The 23,740-nt window shown below is 37.4% G+C and overlaps 1 protein-coding gene across 3 annotated transcripts in view; it reads left to right on the top strand.

Moving 5' to 3' along the window:
• Nucleotides 1-19,559, top strand: part of lrp4 (low density lipoprotein receptor-related protein 4) — a 133,827-nt gene extending 114,268 nt beyond the window's left edge. The window contains exons 21-39 of one of the 3 annotated variants that reach the window (XM_028434595.1): nt 1,781-1,970; nt 3,346-3,477; nt 4,113-4,253; nt 6,490-6,576; nt 6,650-6,821; nt 7,418-7,580; nt 7,655-7,880; nt 8,581-8,884; nt 10,699-10,917; nt 11,790-11,924; nt 12,000-12,108; nt 12,336-12,528; nt 13,150-13,263; nt 13,345-13,450; nt 13,534-13,595; nt 15,824-15,911; nt 15,995-16,136; nt 16,295-16,354; nt 18,062-18,195. In XM_028434595.1, coding sequence (XP_028290396.1) covers nt 1,781-1,970; nt 3,346-3,477; nt 4,113-4,253; nt 6,490-6,576; nt 6,650-6,821; nt 7,418-7,580; nt 7,655-7,880; nt 8,581-8,884; nt 10,699-10,917; nt 11,790-11,924; nt 12,000-12,108; nt 12,336-12,528; nt 13,150-13,263; nt 13,345-13,450; nt 13,534-13,595; nt 15,824-15,911; nt 15,995-16,136; nt 16,295-16,336 — 2,625 coding nt within the window. In that variant the 3' untranslated portion in view covers nt 16,337-16,354; nt 18,062-18,195. Of the gene's footprint in view, nt 1-1,780; nt 1,971-3,345; nt 3,478-4,112; nt 4,254-6,489; nt 6,577-6,649; nt 6,822-7,417; nt 7,581-7,654; nt 7,881-8,580; nt 8,885-10,698; nt 10,918-11,789; nt 11,925-11,999; nt 12,109-12,335; nt 12,529-13,149; nt 13,264-13,344; nt 13,451-13,533; nt 13,596-15,823; nt 15,912-15,994; nt 16,137-16,294; nt 16,355-18,061 lie in introns of all 3 variants that reach the window. The other 2 variants (XM_028434577.1, XM_028434586.1) reach the window with 2 other exon arrangements.
• Nucleotides 19,560-23,740: the final 4,181 nt, after the last annotated feature.

Genomic DNA, 23,740 nt, shown 5'->3' on the forward strand with positions numbered 1-23,740 from the left:
TAACTAATGGTGGGACAATATTAAAAAAAAATCTTACATTTAACTAAGATATATTCATGCTTTTCTGGATTTTTTGAGAATCCTGTTTGTGTAAAAAAAACATTATTTTTTGTAATTAAAAGTTCCAGCGCTATCAGTCACACAAAGCTGGAGTACATTATTTGCTTTTTCATTATCAGTGGAAAATCCATCAATATTATGATATAGAACAAATATCAACTGATAACAAACATGACCCGTTTCAATAAATGATTACATCATTGATTTAATTAGTAAACCTAGTTATTTAGAGCCTAGGTTCACAAAGTGGGGTACAGGTACCCCCAGGGGTACGCAAACTGTCATGGGGGTACTAGTACCAGTGTTTGGAATAACAGCGTTTAAAATAATGGCGTTATGTAACGGAGTTTGTTTTTCAGTAACGGGGTAATCTAACTAATTACTTTTTACACCGTTACAACACCGTTATCGTTACTGAACGTTAAATGTGGTGCGTTACATGTATTGATTGAATAAACTGTTATATGAAAATATCCCCGACTTCTGACTCAGCTGTAGTGAGGAGGCGGGTTAAAAACAAGGTGAGCGATTATGATTGGCTAAGGCGACGTGCCAGCACACGCAACACACGCGCGCAAACACACACACACAGACACACACACACAGACACACACACACACACACACACACACACACACACACACACACACACACACAGAGCAGATTGGATGAAGCAGCAGAGATGGTGAGCAAAATTATTGAAGCACCTCACAACGACACGCATCTAAAAAACCTGAATTATTTGACATATAGAAACTTTTTTTTTTTTAATAGTAACGCAAATAGTTACTTTACTTGGTAATGAGTTACTTTTATTATAGAGTAATTCAGTTACTAACTCAGTTACTTTTTGGATCAAGTAGTGATTAACTATAACTAATGACTTTTTTAAAGTAACGTTCCCAACACTGACTAGTACTAATGCCAGGATAATGCTAGCTAATGCTAATAATAGGATAATGCTAAGTTAATTATATGTTAATGCCAATGTTAATGCTAGGCTAATGCAAAAGTTAATTTATTATAGCTAATGCTAATTGTAGGTTAATGCCATATTGATGCTAATGTTAGGCTAATGGTAATGCTAAGTTAATGTTAATGTTGACTAATTCTAGTTAATGCTTATGCTAGGCTAATGACATATTGATGTTAATGTTAGTTTAATGCTATGTTAATGTTAATGCTAGCTAATGCTAACGTTAATGCTAGGTTAATGTTAATGCTAGCAAATGTTAAAGTTAATGCTCGGTTAATGTTAACTAATGCTAGCTAATGCTAATATTAGGTTAATGTTAGGCTAATGCCATGTTGATGTTAATGTTAAGCTAATGCTGTTAATGCTAATGCTCGTTAATGCTAATGTTTACTAATGATAGCTAACGGTAATGCTAGGTTGATGCTAATGCTAATGTCGTTTTCAATGATACCTACATCCTCACGTGCATTTTCTTCAGGAAATGCTAATATTCTAGTTGTATATTATTCCTCAACAGGAGGTAAATTACATAAACATTTTTACTGTAGGGCTACGTTGTTTATGACATTACATTATTATGTATTTTGAGTGTGCAGCGTTAGGGGGTACATGGCTTTAGGTTAAATGTCTGAAGGGTTACAGGAAAGTGAAAAGTTTGGGAACCAAACTAGAGTTCTAGAGTAAAATGCTCCTTTTGATTAGCTAACTGATCAATAATCATTGATCACTGCTATTGGCTCCCAGGTATTGATTGGCAGCCAGCTGCCACACCCCTTCGGCCTGACGGTACACGAGGACAAACTTTACTGGACCGACTGGCAGTCAAAGAGCATCCAGAGCGCAGACAAACTGACGGGCCTAGAGCGCCACACGCTGGCAGAGAACCTGGAGAACCTGATGGACATCCACATGTTCCACCGACACCGGGACACTGGTGAGTAGGAGGGGAATGTGTTCAAATGATTTTATTAAAGCATCACTGACTATTATATCTTTTCTCACAAAACTGCAGGAAATGTTTTCCTGAATCACCTTTTTTTACGTCTTTTTTTAAAAAAAAAATTTCCCCTGTGAAAACAAGGACTATATAACAAAATATTATATTTTTATTATTATTTTATTTTCATTGGTTTATTTATTTAATTATTATTAATAATAATACATGATTTATTTATTTTTAATTCGTATTTTTAGTATTTGTGTAACTTTTTTCTCAAGTCACATAAATGGTAAATGGACTTGATTTTATATAGAGCTTTATCACCACTGAAACAGTCTCAAAGCGCTTTACATATCAGCTCATTCATACAATCACTAGTCGCTAGTCGACCACTGGGAGCAACTTAGGGTTCAGTGTCTTGCCCAAGGACACTTCGACACATAGTCAGGTACTGGGATCAGACCCCCAACCTCTCGATCAGAAGACGACCCACTACCACCTGAGCCACGGTCGCCCAAATATTGATGTTAATTAGGAAAGGAAAGATTGTCGCATTCAGTCCCATCAAAAGTTGTAAATAAAATGAAATCATGCATTTGATAATTTTTCCACAATAACAAATCAACAGATGAATCAGCAAATACTTTTTAATATTTAGATTAATAGAACTGCAGTAAAAATACAACATTAACACTACATTGCACTAGAAAAATGATGTGAAAATCATTATTAAAATGCTTTGTTATATGGCATTCTAAACAGTAACTTGATTTATGTGTAAACAAATAAAAACAAACTATTATTAAAGGAAAATAAATGTCAAAAATCAAGTATTCAAAGATTAAAATCCTAAAATGTTGGATAAATCTAAGCTGTAAGTTCTTTAATTAAATGAAAAACTTCCCCATCTCAGGAAAAATGTAAATTTTTCATATTTACGTGAGAGGATGCAATTTAAACCAGATAAACTTATTTTTATTATATAATATTATGTATGTCAAACAAAAATACTATTAATTAATACTAATAAGTAAATATTTCAATTTTTTATTGATAAATATCACAATCGTTAATTTTCTCAACTTCTCTAATAATTGAATTACATTATTTAGTTTATTACCAAGCACTGCCCTTCAAAATAAAAGCATGATACCATTCTTTCCCACTTGCAGCCCTTTGAAAACACATTTGTGAAATAGAAACACTGTTCTAATATATTTTAGTGAATAAATCTAATAAAGAACAAATACTGAGCAAAAACTAAAAATAATATTAGCATTAAAAAGAAGTGTTTAGGTGTTAAATCGGACCTGATTCCTACAGTAGAAAAAGCAAATCTTACAGTAGATGTTTGTGTCTCCATGTGTAGCGTCCAACCCATGTGCGATGGATAATGGCGGCTGCAGCCACCTCTGTCTCCTGGCTCCGGTCCCCAAATCCTCCAGCTGTGCGTGTCCCACTGGGATCAACCTGCAGGCGGACGGAATGACCTGCACGCCTGGTAGGAAAACACACCTCCTCAAATTAACTCCAGAAACACACAAAACGACAGCAGAATGCACAAATTGTCAACAAAGAACATCAGAAACAGAAAAAAAATTGTCTTTGAAAACACACAAAACATTGTCTTTGAAAACACACAAAACACATACAAAATGGCTCCAAAGACGAACAAAATGTATTTATTTTTACGAACAAAATGTATTTATTTTTATTTATTGGTTTATTTAACAGGGACAGTGTACATTAATATCAATACTATAAATATACCAGATTTAGCCAAAAGGCTGTTTTTCATCTGCCGTCGCTGGACAGAATGTTAAATTGTCACCCCTAAAAGAACACTAATTACATTAATTACTGGAAATATATATATATATATATATAGATTACACAAGATGACAGAAAAATACACAAAACAACAACAAAATCAGAGGAAATTGCTCCAAAGACACACAAATGAAAAACTAAAGTTAAACAAAATACACAAAAGGACACGAAAAAGCTTTGATCACATACATTAAAAGTTTTTAAAACTCTATTTAATACATCTAACAACATCTTAAATACTGTCAAATGAATGATGACTGTGGATCCTCTCACTGTTTAATGTTGTGATGCATTTGTGTGCTGTAGGAATGAGCAGTTTCCTGATCTTTGCGCGGAGGACGGACATCCGTATGGTTTCTCTGGATATTCCTTATTTTGCTGATGTGGTTTTAGCCGTCAACAGCTCCATGAAGAACACCATCGCTGTCGGCGTTGACCCCAGAGAAGGTTATTTTGGTTTTTTATGGAAATGCCACATTTTCTCATGAGTTGTTAAGCAGAAATGTGCTATAATTTGAGAAAACATTGGTAAAAAAAAGTCACAATAAGCGGAGAAATGCAGCAACATGCCAATAGGTGGCAGTAGATAACTTGATGCTTTTACCACAGCGGTGACCACTGAAATGTAATTATTTGATCCACAATACAATCATTAATTTATAATAATCAATTTCAAATAATGACCAATCTGAGCATTAACACAGGAAATGACGAAGGGATTTGTCTTTTTTATTTTGTCTTTTTGTGTGTTTTATGTTTTGTGTTTTTTTTGGAGCCATTTTTCTGTTAAAGTAGTATTTTTTTTTTTTAATATTTTTGTTTAAATCACTTTTATTTTGCATTTTTTGTATATTTTCAGATATTTTTGTTGTGTATTCATTTTTTTTTTTAAGTGAGATGTTTTTAATCTATTTGTTTAAATGACTTATTTTTATTTTATTTTTGCATTTTTTTCTATCCTAAGTTTTTGTGGTTTTGTGTATTCATTCTATTTATTTAAGTGACTTTTTTGCATTTTGTGCATCTTGAGACATTTTTTTCTATTTTCCTGAAATATTTGGAATTTGTGTATTTTTCCGTCCTCTTCAGGGTCAAGGTCGTGTCAAGTGTCAAAAACCAAAATGTTGCATATCTCTACCAAAATTCATCATACAAGTTTGATGCTTACATTTATGAAAATCTCATCTCAAGTAGGGCTGGGCGATATATCGAATATACTCGATATATCGCAGCTTGTAGTCTGTGCGGTGTTGAAAATGACCATACCGTTAAACTCGCGGACTTTTTTTTTTTTTTTTTTTTGATTTTTTTTTTTTTTTTTTTTTTTTTTTTTTTTTTTTAAATATCTTAGTGGCATTATGCACAAAAGGTGCACTTAAATTTAGTGTTGTTTTGAAATGTCATCTTAATGACAACATGCACAAAAGGGCACTATTTGTTTTAAAATATTGTAGTGGCATTATGTACAAAAAGTGCACTTTAATTTTGTGTTTTGAAATGCCATGTGAGTTGCATCCTGCACTAATGTCTTGTTTTGAAATGTCTCTGTGACAATTTTGCACAGAACGTGCACTTTCTGTTGACAATTTTATGTTTGAGCCACTCACTGTTTAATAAATACAGTTATGTCAACTTTGACTTAGTTGTGATATCCCCTTTTTTGCATGAAAGTTTAAAATTGGCATATATTAATGCAGTATGATCAAGAATGTTTTAATGTAGACATATAGAATCATCATACTGGTGTGATTTTGTGCATCAAAGTGTTAATTCAAGGGTAATGCAAAATATCGAGATATATATCGTGTATCGTGACATGGCCTAAAAATATTGCGGTATTTATAAAAGGCCATATCGCCCAGCCCTAATCTCAAGTGGAGTATTTTATTTCATTGAACCAAAGCTGTACGACCTACCAGTAAAAAGATCAGTAGAGGTCGAAGTTCATGATGTCACAAAAAAAACTAAAAAATAAGTTTCCCTATAACTTGTATATAGACACAGATAACTGGTACCATTGAACTACATTTCCTTTCAATGTGTGACTTTGATCTTCGCTCAAGGTCATTGTTAGGGTCCAAGCAGTGAGGCAAGGAGACAACAGCGTTACATTTCCAAAAAAGGTGCTTTATTGGCCACAGACTAACACAGGCCAAGAACAGAGGTAGCATGTGCAACAAGAACTAACACAAAACCAACTGCCTCAAATGAGACAGGAGTCAACTTAAATACAGTTTGGACCATACCAAATATAAATAAGGAGAAACACAGGGGATAAACAACCAAAACTAAGGGACAAACACAGCCCCTTAACCTCAGTCCCCCTCTGCAATGGTCTGGTCCACTTAAGGCCGCCTCCAGCTCTCTCCAGGCCAGCCCCTCACCACCTCTGTTCTTAAAGGGACAGAGAATAATGTCACTGGCAATCATCAAATGATTTAGGAGCTGTTACCTCTGTGTGGCCCGGCCATCACAGTCATATTGAAGGTCAAGGTCAGTCTTCTGTTTTTCCTTGTCAGCAAATCCAGATACAGGTTCCGTCTTAGCCTTGTGAACACAGGTCTGGTCTAGTTTTACGATTCATATTGTTTCCAACTTCCTGAATTCCAACATTCACATCTTCAGTGACAAACAGTTTAGTGTTTTAATGTCGTATGAAGTTTTAATGTGGTTCCCCCCGTAGGAAAGGTTTACTGGTCTGACAGCACGTTGAAGAAGATCAGCAGAGCAAACATCAACGGAACAGAAAACCAAGACATCGTCTCCACAGGTGTGACCTTCATCATCATCATCATCATACTCCTCAATCCTTCCTCATCACCCCCTCCTTCTCCCCCCTGCAGGACTGATGACCACAGATGGTCTAGCCGTGGACGCCGTAGGCAGGAAGATATACTGGACCGACACAGGGACCAACCGCATCGAGGTGGCCAACCTGGACGGGTCCATGAGGAAAGTTCTAGTCTGGCAGAACCTGGACAGCCCTCGAGCCATCGCACTCTACAATGAGATGGGGTGAGCAATAAATACCACCATCACAAAAAACACTTTTTAGAATAATGTGGGAATTTATACCAAAAACCCAAAATATTGTGGATTTTGTTTATAATAAATACATAACATATATTGTATATACAATATAATAAATATATTATACATATTATAATAAATAATATAAATAGTTATAAACTGCGTTAATTATTTTAATTTCATTCAGTGTCAGATTCATTCACATGTTGGAAAAACACGATTTCCTGTGTTTTTAATTATTTTAATTGTTTATTATTTATTTGTGTGAAAAACCCATAAAAAAGAAGATTTTTATTTATGAAATTTAATATATTTGACACTGATTATACAATTTCTTAAATCTGTCTGCCTTTAAACTTCTTATTTTATGTATTTAGTTTTTTTTATACAGTTAATTAGATCTTTTAACACTGGTTGATGCAGATAATTTCTTTAACTGAACTGATTTCTCTTTCTACCTTATTCATTAATTATTTCATACATTTTTTTTTTTTTTTTAGCTAATTTTGTATTTTTAAAACATGTTAAATAACTAAATTCATTGTTATTAACAGTAATAATAATAATAATCTAATAATCAGATACATGTACTGGACGGACTGGGGGGAGAACGCTAAGCTGGAACGTTCAGCCATGGATGGATCTGGTCGTGTGGTTCTCATCAGTAATAATCTGGGCTGGCCCAACGGTCTGGCCATCGACACGGCCGGGTCTCAGCTGCTGTGGGCCGACGCCCACACTGAGGTCTGTAAACCATCATCATCACACTAGGGCTGGGACGATACCGTTCATCTTCATCACCACGTTGTTCTCCTCAGAGAATCGAAGCGGCCGACCTGAACGGACAGAACCGCCACACCCTGGTGACCCCGGTCCAGCACCCGTATGGTCTGACCCTAATGGGACCCCACATCTACTGGACCGACTGGCAGAGCCGCAGCATCCAACGAGCCGATAAGAACACGGGATCCAACATCATCACGGTGCGATCCAACCTCCCTGGACTCATGGACATCCAGGCTGTGGACAGAGAGAGGCCTGCAGGTGAGCATTAGAACAGGAAGTGATAGATTAGAAGAGAAGGAAGTGATAGATTAGAAGAGCAGGAAGTGATGGATTAGAGCAGGGATTCTCAACTGGTGGGTCGGAACCCAAAACTGGGTCGTTGACCTGTACTGGGTGGGTCGCAGAAAGCTATTAAATAATAAATAAATACTTAATATGCCTTTTATTTTTAAAGAAACTTTTCTTTTGACAGGCATGTTGTGAAATGCATGTTGCACAGGAAAATATATAGATTTATGTTTTTAAAAAGATTATATATTTGTGTTTTCAACTGTGGAAAAATGTGGGTCCCAGGGTGAGACCAGTTGAGAACCTCTGGATTAAAGCAGGAAGTGATAGAATAGAGCAGGGAGGGATGGGCCGCGAACATGTGATGGGTCACATGATTAACAATTATGTCAACATTTAGAATAAAGACCAATCAGAGCTTTAACTCAGGGAAGATCAAAGGGATTGTGTGTTTATTATGGATGCTTGTTTTAATTAATTTTGTGTATTTTTGTTCACATTTTGGGTGTTTTTTCAGTTATTTTAGTCATTCTGTGTGTTTTTGCTGTTGTTTTGTTTCTTTTGCTGTAATAGTTGTGTGCTTTTGGAGTCGTTTTGTGTATTTTCTCTGGGGGCGCCTTGTCTACATCAAATCATATAATTTTTTATTTCCACTTTGATCTTCCTCCAGGGTTCAATAGGTGCGCGAGGAGAAATGGGGGTTGCACTCACCTGTGCCTGCCCCGCCCTAACGGCACTTCCTGTGCCTGTCCTACGGGCATCCTGCTGAAGGGCGACGGACGCTCCTGCGACGACTCCCCAGAGACGTACCTGCTCTTCTCCAACCGCGTCAGCGTGCGGCGGATCTCTCTGGACACCAGCGACCACACGGACGTGCACGTGGCCGTGCCCGAGCTGCACAACGTCATCTCGCTGGACTACGACAGCGTGGACGGGAAGTTGTACTACACGGACGTCACGCTGGACGTCATCAGGTCAGAACGCCAGTTGTAATCCTCGTAGTGGAGTCATTCCATATCATTTCATCATATTTTCAGGGCGTGATCAAGCTAAGGCACATGTGTCAAACTCATGGCCCGGGGGCCAGATCTGGCCCTTTGGATCATCCAATTCAGCCCACAGGAGAAAGTCAAAATGACAGAGAAAATGTGTAAATGAAACTCAACAATATTTGCAGGTGCTTATATCACATGATTGCAGTCATTTTTAATGTTAAACAGTTGAAAAAACACAAAATTCTTAAATTTTTCTTGAATTGTTACATAATATTTCCCTTAAATAAATAAAATTTGGTCACAAAATCTAGGAAATGTAAAATGAAGATCCTGTTGGGACTGATATCTGTCACTTATTGTTTGGAAATTGTCAGTTTCTTACATATTTTGTATTTTAACTATACATAGAAGGTCAAACTAGGGCATAAATGTTGAAATGACTTGTTTACCTGGTTTATAAAATCTGTGGCCCTGTTGAGATCAAACTGTTCTGTATCTGCTCTGAAAACTAATTGAACTGGTTTCTGATGTGGAATTTTGCTATGTTTTTTCCAATGGTTATTATATTTTTATGTTACTAGTGAAAAACTAAAATTATAAATGATAAGACACAGAGGAAAGCTACAATGGTCTCATTTAAAGGATTTTCAATAATAATAGTAATAATTATACTACAAAACAAAACAGATCAGATTTTTTCTTTCATTTCCACATGTAGATATGGTCCAATGAAAATAGTAAAAAAAATATATTTTTTTATATTCCAGAGCGTGTGAGCCTAGAACCAATGCATATCTGTGACTAATCATTAGTGATGTGAACAGTCTATGTTCATAGCTCTAATCTGATCACATTACAGGGAGCTGAGACATATGCTAAGTAGTTTACTGAAGACCCAAACATGTTCCAGACCCAAACACACACTGACTTAGTGACTATTTAGAGGAGCTGACATGTCCACCAGATAGGATGTATAGCAGATCTATTTATATAGTCTGAGAGAGTAGGTGGAGCTTATTACTATACCATATTTACCTTTATATGTGATGGAGTTACAGATATATTGGAAGGTGAACATGGAAGATAAATAAGGACACACCCCCTCCTCCACTAAATTGTTCATATCTGAAGAAACATTCATCAGATCAAACTAAACATTTACTCGTTCCACGATCCACACAGTTATAAACACAACAAACAAAATGACTGAGAAACCTATAAAAACCCCCAAAATGTGTAAAAAATTACTTCAAAAAACACTCATAACTGCAAAATATATAGAAAACACAACCTAAATTTACAAATACACATTACTTCAAAAAACATCCAAAATGACAAGAAATTACTAAATTATAAGAAGAAAAAAAACACAAATTTACAACATATGTACACTAAAATTACACCACAAATACAACCAAAATACACAAGACAACAATGAGAAAGGCACAAAAATGAGAAAAAATACACTTAATGTCCTCAAAATAAAACAAAAATGACACTAGAAACACACAAAACAAACAAAATGACTACAAAAACAAAACATACTGTATTACTGTAACACATTTAACTTTCCTATGTGATGGAGTTCCTGAGATGTTGGAAGATAAAAATGAAAGAAAAATAAGGACACACCCCCCTCATTACATTGTCCACATCTCAAAAAGTATTGATCAGATCAAACTAAACATTTACAGTGTGAATATTGGTAAAAAATGCTGTGTGTGTGTCATTAGTTGACATGACATGTAATGACATGTAGTGAAGAAACATCTGTGATTGTCTCCGTGCTTCAGGAGAGTGAACCTGGACGGTAGCAACATGGAGACGGTGATCAACCAGGGTCTGAAGACCACTGACGGGTTGGCCGTGGACTGGGTGGCCAGGAACATGTACTGGACCGACACTGGGAGGAACACCATCGAGGTGGCACGACTGGACGGAACCAGTCGGAAGGTTCTGGTCAACAACAGTTTGGATGAACCCAGAGCCATCGCAGTGTTTCCCAGTAAAGGGTACGAAGTCCCACAGTCACTCACCATGAAGGAAGAGTAAAAGATACTCCACTGAGTTTAGGACGCACCATAAGCACCACCCACATCACTGGTCACATGACCACAGACTAGAATAATGACATCACTGCATTAATACAGGAACGAACGATGGGGTTTGTGTGTCTTTGTCATTTGGAGTATTTTTGCTCTCGTTTTGTGTGTTTTTGGAGCCATATTGTGCATTTTTGTTGTTGTTTTTAATATTTTTGTTGTCATTTAATGTGTTTTTGTTGTCGTTTTGTGTATTTTTTTAGTTATTTGGGTTTTTGAGTTATTTTGTGTCTTTTTGCTGTTGTTTTGTTTATTTTGGGAAATTGGGAGTCATTTGTGTGTTTTTGTTCTTGTTTCTTGTATTGTTGGACTCGTTTCTGTGTATTTGGAGCCATTTTGTGTATTTTTGTTCATTTAATGTGTTTTTGGTGTCATTTGAATTTTTTGAGTAATTTTGTGGTTTTTTGCTGTTCTTTAGTGTATTTTGGGAGTAAATTGTGTGTTTTTGGTGTCATTTAATGTGTTTGTCTTGTTGTTTCATGTATTGTTTTAGTCATTTGTGTATTTTTGTTGCTGTTTTTTGCATTTTTGTTTTCAACTAATGTATTTTTGCTATTATTTTGTGTGTTTTTGGAGTCATTTGGGTTTTTGAACTTCATGCCATCAGAGGAGTGTCGGACCTTCTTGTAGAAGTCTGGAAAGGACCAATAAAAATACAAAGTATTTCAAATTAATCAATTATAAAACTTTTTCACTTCCAGACGTGAGTGAAAAAACTCTCGACAGCAGTCATTATATCACTGGCTTTTATTTTGAAAAATGGACTTCCCTCCTCCCTACAGGTTCCTGTTCTGGACCGACTGGGGTCACATTGCAAAGATCGAGCGTTCTCATCTGGACGGATCAGATAGAAAGGTTCTGATTAACACTGACCTGGGCTGGCCCAACGGACTCACACTGGACTACGACACACGCAGGTTAGAATGTGGATGTGGAGGAGTGGTACTGGTCTGAGTGGGACCACTGGTTCCTAACCTGTGGTTCCTGTGCAGGATCTTCTGGGTGGACGCCCACCTGGACCGCATCGAGAGCTCCGACCTGAACGGGAAGCTGCGTCAGATCCTGGTCAGCCCCGTGTCGCACCCGTTCGCCCTCACACAGGTAGCCCCGCCCCCTTCCTTCCTCCTCCTCCTCCTCTCACCTGCTTTCCTTCACCATGTGGTCCCTGCGTCCTCCAGCTCACGCTGAACCATTGGAACGTAACCATTTCTTCTTCTTCCCTTCCACTCTGACCCTCATTTTTCTTCCTCCTCCCCCTCCCCCTCTCTTCCTCTCGCCCCCTCCTCCTTGTCTGTGTTTCTTCTTCTTCTTCTCCCTCCTTTCCCCAGTTGAAGCCGGTGTCCTCCCCTCTAACTCCTTTCTCCCGACTCTCGCAGCAAGACCGCTGGATCTACTGGACGGACTGGCAGACTAAGTCCATCCAGCGCGTGGACAAACACAGCGGCCGCAGCAAAGAAACGGTTCTGGCCAATGTGGAAGGGCTGATGGATATTATAGTGGTGTCACCTCACAGACAGACAGGTGAGCAGCTTTACTGTGAACATGCTGGGAGGCGGAGCCTGGATGGACTGTGCAGGAGGGGCCTGAGGGCCATCACACACACACACACACACACACACACACAAAATGACTACAAATAAATAACTGAAAAATATACTTAACAACAAAAATGAATAAAAACACACTAAACAACACTAAAACACACAAAATGACAGAATACACATAAAAAACCCAGCAAAAAACCACAGATCTTTCAAACACACACAATGATGGAAAAATCACACAAAACAGCAAAAGTACACAAAATGACACATTAGATGACTACAAATAAACTGAAAAATATACTATTGACAACAAAAATACTCAAAATGACTTCAAAAATATTAAACGACAACAAAAACATGTAATGCATTGGATTTTTGGCCAATATTTTCCAACTCATTTGACTGATAAATGACACTGATATTTTTCCACCTAATTGCAGAAATCACCTGGTTTCTGTTGTGGAATTAACAAACAGAATTATTCTGAGCGAGCTGTAAAAACATTTTAAATGTTTGATTTTTATCCAAATCTAAACACAGACAGACGGTGTGTTCTGTGTTCTCTGAGTGTAGCTGAAGGTTCTGTGTTCTCCGTCAGGAACCAACCTGTGTGGAGTGAATAATGGAGGATGTACCCACCTCTGCTTCGCTAAGACCAACAGCTTTGTTTGTTCCTGCCCTGACGAAGAGGACGGCCGCCCCTGCTCCACCAGTAAGCCCCGCCCTCTCCGTCACACGCCCCTCCCCCTTACGCTGTCACAGATCCACGTGTTCACTCTCACGTGTTCATCAGTCTCAGGTTATGTCCCAACGTCACCCAGCAGGAGAACCATCAGCACACCTTCTCCTCCCAGCGCTCCCACTGACGACCCTCAGAGAGGAGGCTCCTCATTGGTCAAGTACGTCCTACACATGTTTCCACAGCTGTCAGACTGACTCACGCACACACACACACACACTGATGGTTCCTCTCCTCCTACAGCTGCACAGACAAAGACCAGAGTGCTGACGGCTGCCTCAACACCGTAGTGACGGCTCCTCACGGTGAGCGCGCGCACACACACGTACACACACAGGAAGTGATGTAACCTCTGACGTCTACAAAGGCAGTAGAATAGCATTAGCTTCAAAGTAGAGCTGCTGGATTAATAATGAACAATCCAGGTTAGAAAGAGTTGGAATTACAAAGTCTTAATTAACCCGCTTCCTCTTGTGTCAAACTCAAGGCCTGGGGGACAAATGTGGCCCTTTTCAAACATCCAATGTGGCCCACAACACTTAGAAAACATCATTCATTGTGTCTATAATGTAATATTTGCATGTTGTTGCACATTTTTATACATTCTTAAAGTAAATCCAGGCTGTTGTCTACACATTGTCCCCCAGGCCACAACTCACCCACTCCCTAATGTATCATTGGTACAAAATGATCATATAACAACATGCATTTAACTTGACAACTTTTACTATTAATTAATGTACTGTAAATATAGATACAGTAGTAGTAAAATAAACCGTTAAAAGATAAATAAATAATTAGAAACATCTTCACTAGTGAAGCAAATGAAGCAGGTGGGAATTCTGAGTTTTCATTGGTTGCCATGTTTCATTTTGGACTGGGGAGCCAATAGGAAGCTTTGGTGCATGCTCCTCCCACCTTTTCTCTTCTTTTTTTTTCTCTGCTCCCTCCTTTATCTGCCCCTGCTTGTTTTGTCTTGTACTGTCTTTTGTCAGAATCTAATAACAGCCTCTCTCTACATCTCTATCCAAAAAACTAAATGATGGAATTGATCAGCTGGTCTCTCATTTGACCAAATGTTTTCAATACAAAGAAAGGGCAGACTTGAACCCCCCCTGTCCTGACAGAACGTTTGGGGCTGGATACATGATGGGAGTCGTGTGTCTGTCCATCCTTTTCGTTGAGAACGTGGAGAACGTTTACATGATTGGAATTATAATAACAGGTATTCTGCTGATTGGAGTTTTCTAATCTATCAAGTTCAGATTACATTAGCAGCTGTTTTGGGAAGGCTGCCAGTCATTTCTGATAATACTCAGACTCATGTGATGAACAAACTGAAAAGTAAGCAGGAGGCTACGTTGGAACATCTACGCAGGTTGGAATCCAACTTAGAGAAGTTAAATGCTCAGCTTTTGAGTTAAGGCCACCATATTGGATTTACTACTGAAGGACTCAAGGCAAACAGAATTGTGTTTAGCCTGATAGAAAACAAATGGCTTATCATCATTGGTTCCCCTCACAAGCCAGACGTTCACAGCTGGTTCATCTATTCTCCAGGATGTTTGTGCAGAATTGACGCTGCGTCCCCTCCTCTTCCTCCTCTTCCCCCACAGCCACCATGGGTCATGTTTTAACACCTTCTTGTGCCCTCCGTCCCCCCTCCCTGCCCTGTAGCGGCTGCAGCAGGGGCGAGTGAGGCGCGCGCCCCCCAGCGGCTAGCTGCAATCCTTTTCTTCACCCCAAACCCTCAACATTCCTGTTTTTAAACTGTACTTGGTGAATAAAATTCTTTAAATTCTGATTCTGATTTCTGCCAATGGATAATTATTATTAACCTAGTTCAAAGGTCTTCAACCTTTACTGTCAAAGGAGGTGAAAAATACCTTCTCAATGAAGACCATACAGTGTATACGATTCTATTCTAAACAGTTAAAATAATATTGAATAATTCTACAAGTTGATGTATTTGTAGGGCTACAAAAAGTAACATGAATATGATAACATATGATCATGTGATCAACACATGCTAATTACTCATTTCTTGCCACACATAAAACATACATATTTAACCTGTACATTGGTGGTTAAATGAATCTGTTCCCACACAATTAAAATCTGTATTTTCTTCCAGAAATAGTGTTTTTGTTGGTTTAGTTTCTTACCAGGGATTTAAAACTTAAGGTTAGTCACAGGTGGAGGAAAGTTGATGGTCTGTAGATGTTGTAGGAATGTGCTGAGTCATTGTACAACGTGATTTATTTATAGGTTAACAAATTGGTTTATCATAATTGATTTGAAGTTAATGTAATTAATCATTAATACCCTCTGTAAGAAATAACAATTCATTATTTCAATATTTTTTTTAAGCTATAAGGGGCCATTGCAAAAAGACTCAAAGAGCCACATGAGGCTCCAGAGCCGCAGGTTGCTGACCATAGTTTCAGCCTTTTTGTGCCCTACGTTAATGTGAGACGTTTTCCTGTGATTAAACTGAACTTAGTGCAGTTTTATTTCTATGTTCCTGCTGCAGGGGAGGGGCTTCACATCAGCTACGTGATTGGAGGACTTCTCACCATCTTAGCCATTCTCATTCTCATCGCTGCGTTTATCATCTACAGGTCAGTCAAACTTTCTCTGTTTGAAAGTTACATTTTTCAAACTTTTTACACCTGTTTTATTTCTTTTGTTTTTTCAAATTCAGACATAAAAAGTCAAAGTTTGCCGACCCTGGTGTGAGTAACCTAACCTACAGTAACCCTTCGTACCGGACGTCCACACAGGAAGTGAAGATAGAGGCGTCGCAGAAACCTCCGATTTATAACCAGCTACGATATAAGAAAGAGGTGAGGTTTGAGAGGATTTATTGTGAATCCATGATGCGTAGGACAGCTGATGACTGGTGTACACTGCGTAACCATGGAGACAAACGGCTTCAGTGTTTGTCTCGTTCAGATTGTGCAGAATGAAGGATCTCTCTCTCTCTCTCTCTCGTTCACCACAGCACTCTCATCCCTACAACTCCCTCTCTCCCTTTATCTTTTGACCACCGCCCTGAGGAGAGGTAGTCCAGCACGGAGGAAGCTCTGCTTTGACTCTTTCACTGCATGAAACCAAAAAATACTCAGTTACAGCATGAGTTTGACACTAACAGAACTGTTTCCATGTCCTTTAACAGTCTCTTCTTCTTCTCTGAATACTTTAAATCACGTGTTGCAGCGTTTTCTGTGGGAATCTTGGTTCAGTTCCAGATTTTTCAGTCCTTTGTCACATGGAGCAATCGCTGAGTGTGGCTGAAAACACACGCTGAAGCGTCAGAATCAGCTTCATTGATCATGTAATATATGTTATACACACGAGGAATTTGACTTGGTGAACTGTGCTCTCTAATCATGTAAACATTAAATATTAACAATCAACTAGAAAAAATATATAAACAGTAGTTAAAGATTAATATGTGCAAAACCAAATCAAATAATAATAGTAATAAATCTACTGAAGCTACAGTGAAGACGAAACGGTAAAATATTTTGTGCAGGCCTTCGGAGGCAAAGACCAGCACGGAGTGAAACCAATCTGTTTTATAAACAAGGTTTGCTCATCCAACCTCACATCCAACCTCACATCCAACCTGCATGTGAGAAGGTGAAGACAGACTGAACCTCAGGTGTGAGGTACTGATGTGGACTTTGTGAGGTACACCGGAGTGGTCACATGGGACTTTGTTATTCATTTCTCGACCTGCACATGAACAAGGACGATCATCCAGTGTTTAAGAAAAGCAGCGCCTCTGGTGGTCAGAGGGATGAAATACAACTTGATTTAAAAAAACAAACTAAAAACTTACACATTTGCCATGTTTTATTTTTATTGAAAGTGTTTTTTGATTGAAGTTTTTTGGGCGTTTGTGTCTTTATTATTTATTCCTAAAAATATCACAAAAAAGACATTACATAATAAAAGTTGACTTGAATAATAAAATACAAATACTTTTTCATACAAAGAAAAAAGTGTTCAAATGCATTTTTTTGGGGTGTCAAATATTTCTTCGCATTCAAACACTTTTTTCTGTAATTGAAAAGGTTTTTATGTTGAAGTTGAGTTTTTTTTAATTAAAAATATTTGGAATTTTGAATATTTTTTAAGCTTTCATGCAAAGGTTTTTCAGATGTTTCCATATTAAATGTATTAAAATTGTTAAAGCTCAATGGAAACACATTTTACACAATTACTCATCACAGGACATGATGTACCTGGTCACATGACCACTTCTCTCTGAGTAAACATTACACAGTACGTGTGGACAGAAGAGGAGACTCAGATATTTATTAGCATTAGACTTAATAATGATTAATGTTACATTAGATGTGAAACAACCTTTGAATGTTCTAAGGAGGTTTGGAGCGTCCGTCTCACGGGATGAGATTTCACCAGAGTTACCAGGCTCCTCCCCCAAAACAACTTTCAATGGAAACACGTTCAAAGCACAGTTACTGTATTTGTCGAAACTTTAGAAATATCGCTTTTATTTTGGAAACGTCTAGTGATGCTGTTATAGCAGCAGCCTTGTTAAAGACAGCTGTGAGGTTTCTCTCCTGATGTGGGAAAAGGACATCAGTGTGTGTGTGTGTGTGTGTGTGTGCATGTGTCCTGGTTGTGGGATTAACTGTGGGTTAGTGTGCAGTGCTGGAGCAGGGTGTGTGTGGTGCTGGTTTTCCTCGTGTGTGCGTGTGTCTGCCATCCCTTTAATGATGTGTGTGTCCCTGTCCAGGGCGTGGTGGACGGAGGCTACACTAAGGAGAAGATCCGCATCGTGGAGGGCGTGTGCCTCCTGTCCAGTGACGAGCTTTACTGGGACGACCTGAAGCAGATCAAACCGTCCCGTGGCGTGGGGCTGCACGCCTGCATCCGCACTGACACCGTGTCGCTGCAGACCAGCAGCGCGTCGCTGGACGACGGCGAGACAGAGCAGCTGCTGCAGGAGGAGGCGTCAGAGTGCTCCTCCATCACCACCATCGCCCCCTCAGCCTTCACCCCCCAGTGCCACGCCCACCACAACCACAGCCTGCCCGACACCGGCTGGGCCTCCGCACGCAAAGCCTCCACTGAGAGCGAAGTGTGAGGACGCACACACACACAGAAACACACACACAGAGACCTGCACCTTCAAAATAATGGTACAAACAAACTGGATCAGTCACAACTAAGCTCTGAAACTTTGGAATAACGTGGGAGGATGAACTAAAGCTGTCCTGTATCCCCAACACCCCCTGGTTGCACCCCAGCTGCGCCCCCTGATGCCCCTCCCCCCCTCTATAAACTCTATTTATGAACTTTTTTCTACTGGCAGCGTGGCTTTTGCTGACTTTTCTTGACTGATGAGTGTTTTAACGTGTGACGTGGTTTTTTTCTGCAGCAGGAACCCAGTTTACGCTTCGTATTTATGACTGTGCCAAAGGGGGCGGGGCTTCTTCTTCTTTTTTCTTTTCCCACGTCAGCGTTCAGAGATGTGCTCCTCTTCTTCTAACAGAAACGACAGAAGTCTGAACGTCCACCAATCAGGAACAAGCTTTGGGTCGAACAATTTATTTTTTCTTGGTTTTTTTATGAATGAAACATGTTCCTTTGATCTGCTCACAAACTCAATATTACACTTTTCTCCTACGACTCGTTTGTTGAATGTTTTCAGGTGGTTTTTTTAACAAATATTACACGACATCGATGCTTTTAAAGTTTTAAGCGACATCAGAGCACAAAGGAAAAGGCTGAATGTTACTGTACACAGTGTTCTTTCAAAATAAAGCTCCATGTCTACTCGGGATGCTAATCTATCGCTACACTCTTCGCTCTGCTCTGTAGGAGACGACCTGACGTCTTTCTTCTTCTTTGGATTAAAATGATCTCTATCGTCTGTCAACAAACGCAGCGGTAACCTAGCAACGCTCTTAGCTTAGAAGTGAGCGTAACGTGCTGTAACTTTATTCTGATGCTACAGGAAGTACTTGGTTAGACGTTTGAAGTATCTGATAAATCTGCTGCTAAGTGAATCATCGAGGTCACGAAACAGGGTTTGGAAAGACTTATTAAGTCATTGATCTGATATCAACCACAGTAAAGATCTACTAGTTCTGTTTAGACTTGTATACTAATGAGGGGGCGGGGCAACCCGCTTTCTCATTGACTTTCGAAAATATTACAACCAATCACAGAGCTGGATTTAGTTCTGATCCCTCGTACTTCATTTGCATTAGGTGTACTAGTACTACTAATAGACTATAAAGAGTGTACTAGTACTACTAATAGACTATAAAGAGTGTACTAGTACTACTAATAGACTATAAAGAGTGTACTAGTACTACTAATAGACTATAAAGAGTATACTAGTACTACTAATAGACTATAAAGAGTGTACTAGTACTACTAATAGACTATAAAGAGTGTACTAGTACTACTAATAGACTATAAAGAGTGTACTAGTACTACTAATAGACTATAAAGAGTGTACTAGTACTACTAATAGACTATAAAGAGTATACTAGTACTACTAATAGACTATAAAGAGTGTACTAGTACTACTAATAGACTATAAAGAGTATACTAGTACAACTAATAGACTATAAAGAGTGTACTAGTACTACTAATAGACTATAAAGAGTGTACTAGTACTACTAATAGACTATAAAGAGTGTACTAGTACTACTAATAGACTATAAAGAGTATACTAGTACTACTAATAGACTATAAAGAGTGTACTAGTACTACTAATAGACTATAAAGAGTATACTAGTACAACTAATAGACTATAAAGAGTGTACTAGTACTACTAATAGACTATAGTGTACTAGTACAACTAATAGACTATAAAGAGTGTACTAGTACTACTAATAGACTATAAAGAGTGTACTAGTACTACTAATAGACTATAAAGAGTATACTAGTACAACTAATAGACTATAAAGAGTGTACTAGTACTACTAATAGACTATAAAGAGTGTACTAGTACTACTAATAGACTATAAAGAGTGTACTAGTACTACTAATAGACTATAAAGAGTGTACTAGTACTACTAGTGAAATATTTTGAGTGTACTAGTTGTTCTAGCACAAAAAATGTTCTACTAGTAGAAAGCAGTTTGTTAGTTTACTAGTATTACTAGTACTACTACTAAATCTAAAATCTAGTAGTTGTAGTAGAAAAGTTTTAGTTTACTAGACAAAAACTGTGTTGGTCAACAGTTTAGTTTTACTCGTAGACTTAAAGGTTTCATATTATTCTGCTTTTCATACCATTTCTCATGCTGGAGGTCCCTGAAAACATACAAAATAATACGTGTAGTGTTTTGCCACAAAAGTCTCTTTTGTCAGTTCCTCTCAGCACAGGCTGTTTATGAGTTTACTTCCTTGTATGCAAATGTGCTGTATCTGGCCACGCCCACTACATGACCTGCTGTGAGAGAGGAGCGTTCCCACATCTTATGTTAAAAGTCTCCTGATAATAAATCTTGTTAGCATCAGTAGCTAAGCACTGTTGTCTTTTGTGCTTAGTTATTCCTCTGATGACATCATAAACGGAGCAAACTACAACTCTCCTGTCTGAGCACACGTTTCACAAAATGTGGAGCAAACGACGCATTGGAGGAATTTTTACTTTTGGAGCCTCATAATGAGGCTATGCAGATAAATATTACTGTTATAAAACCATTGAAAAGTAACATTTGTATAATATGGGACCTTTAAAATATGTTACAAAAATAAATATAAGCTTTACAAGAACGACTAGAAACACAAAATAGTCTAATAGATTATTTTACTTTAATAGCAAAACAAGATTTTTGTTGACTAATACTACGAGTACACTATTTTTACTACTAGTAAAGCCAAAATATTCACTAGTAGTACTAGTAGAGTGAATCAGAATGAAGTAGGAGTGACTAGAATCAAATTCAGCACCCTGATTGGTTGTAATATTTTGGAAAGCCAATGGCAAGCCTGCATTTGCTTTTCCCCGCCCCCTCATTAGCATATATGGCTTACGAGTAGTAATAGTCGACTAAAGAGTGTTTGTTGGCAGCTACATGAGAAACATGCCCCTCCCCCCTCCTGCTGCCACTGTACAGATGTGATTTCTTTATTGATCCTGCATTGATTGATTGATTACGTTGTAAAGTGTTTTTGTACAAAGGGATTCCTGGACTGTATTGATGATTTTACTCACTGGACAAAAACAAAGAAACCTTTGACTATTTTAACCACTGTGTTCCCAGGATTTGTAAATGATGGGGAAAAATGCCAGTTATTTAACTCTGATGTTATTATTATTATTATTATTATTATTGTTATGGAATACTCAATGCTCACCTATAGCTGTTGTAAAGTTAACAATAAGATAAGGTATTTATGATTTTTTCTTTTTTTTTTTGGTTGTCATTTGATGTGTAAATAATATGCAAAGATTGTCGGTGTATTTCCATGGCAGTACTAACAAAGCTGTGTTGTGTGATATAGTGAATCTCTCTTTGCTATCTTTTAATATAAAAAAATGCATTTCAGTGAAACTGGAGTCGCTCGTCTTTGGAAAAACACGTTTAGAAACAGAAACAAAAGACGACCTGAGAAAAAAAAGGCTTTTTATCCACAAGAAACTGAACAATATTTGCTTTATTTTTATTCCAAGTTGGGCGTAATCTGATGTTTTTATTTAGCATGATTTAACAATAAATTAAAATCTGAAAATTTACTTTTTTTTCTTATTTAACTGATAAAGACACGCTTCGTCCTGCGTTTTTGTTAAAATATAAACAGAATGTTAAAAGTCAATGTCTGATTTACCACCTAATGTGCTGCCAGTGTTTTTGAAATCAGTGGTTCTCAACCTTGGGTCAGGACCCCATTTGGGGTGGTGAGGCACGGGGAGGAGTCGTCAGATGCCTTCAAGAAACTAAGAATATTTCTTGAACAATTTGAGCCAATTTTTGCTTATTTTTACCCTTTTTCTGCAACTCCACCAAACTCACCATATTTTAACTTATTTTCATCACTTTTTCTTGCCATATTTTTGCTCCTTTTAGTGTATTTTGATACATTTCTCACACTTTTCTGTACATTTTTTCACTCTACAGACATGTTCAGCACTTATAAACTCTTTCCACCACTTTTACACCTAATGTCACATACAGTATATTGACCCAATATTTTCTCTTTTCACTATATTTCATGATTATTTTTGCCAATTTAACCACATTCACCATTTGTGGCCAGTTTAGACTAATTGTTCCAATATTGACACTTTGAACCGTTTTTATCTTTTTTTCTGTCTGTTTTTGTTCACTCTAATTTGCAACTTTTAACCAATTTCAGTTTTTTTAAATCTCATTTCACCACCTTCTTTTTTAACCATTTTTGGTCACTTTGAACCGATTTTATTTGTGATTAAAACAAGGATTTCCATCTTAAAGATGACGAGTGCTTTAAATATCGTAAATCTGTCAATATTTGCCCTTTTTGAAAAAATAGTTGCTGAAAACTAAGATGTTGTACTTTACCAACACTATAAATATATTATATTCATTTCACTCACATGTGAAAGTTTAACTTAATATTAATACTATTAATATTAATAATACTTTCTAAATTTCACTTTTGAATTAAATGATGTTGAATTTGGAGATAAAATCCACACTTTTTGTTTAGTTTTTTTGTCATAAATTTAGGAAAACAACTGTAGACTGTTGTATAATGTGACTATTTCTATTGTTCCGTCATATCGTGTATTATTTTAGCCTAAAATGGCTCCATATTTTCATTTATTGGTATTGAAGTTTTAGTTTTTTCCTCATTTATTGTGAATAAATAATATAAATCCTAGAATGACAACAATGAAGAGGAATTGATTAAAAAGAATGATGAAGATGAGATGAGCAGAAGAAGCCTTTTAGAAAAACTAAATTCAGGTAAGTTATTTTGCTTCCATGGTTTACAATCTAAGGTACCTTATATATATATATATATATATTTAGAATAATGACCAATCTGATAATTAACACAAAAAACAAAGAGTTTGTGTGTGTTTTTGTTGTTTGTCATTTTGTGTTTTGTTCTGTCAGCTTGTGTGTTTTTGTTCACATTTAGTGTGTTTTGAAAGTCATTTTTTGCATGTGTGTTATTTTTTTAAAAAAAATAATTTTATTTCCCTTGAGGAGCTGGAGAGAGTAAAGTCTGGGCTTCTCTGCTAAGGATGTTGTCATATGTGTTTTTGGAGTCATTTTGTACATTATTGTGTGTTTTTGAGGGTCACATGTAGACCAAATGTCTGACGTGACACAAACAGGCTTTTGTTTCCATGTAAGATAAAATTATTAACATTTGTCATAATGTTATATTATATTATATATTAGCACTAATACTTTAAAGAAATACTTCATCAAACAAATGTGAGTAGATGTAATAAGTT

The sequence above is a fragment of the Gouania willdenowi genome, chromosome 3 (assembly GCF_900634775.1).
Source record: "Gouania willdenowi chromosome 3, fGouWil2.1, whole genome shotgun sequence".
In the NCBI taxonomy this organism is placed as follows: Eukaryota; Metazoa; Chordata; class Actinopteri; order Blenniiformes; family Gobiesocidae; genus Gouania; species Gouania willdenowi.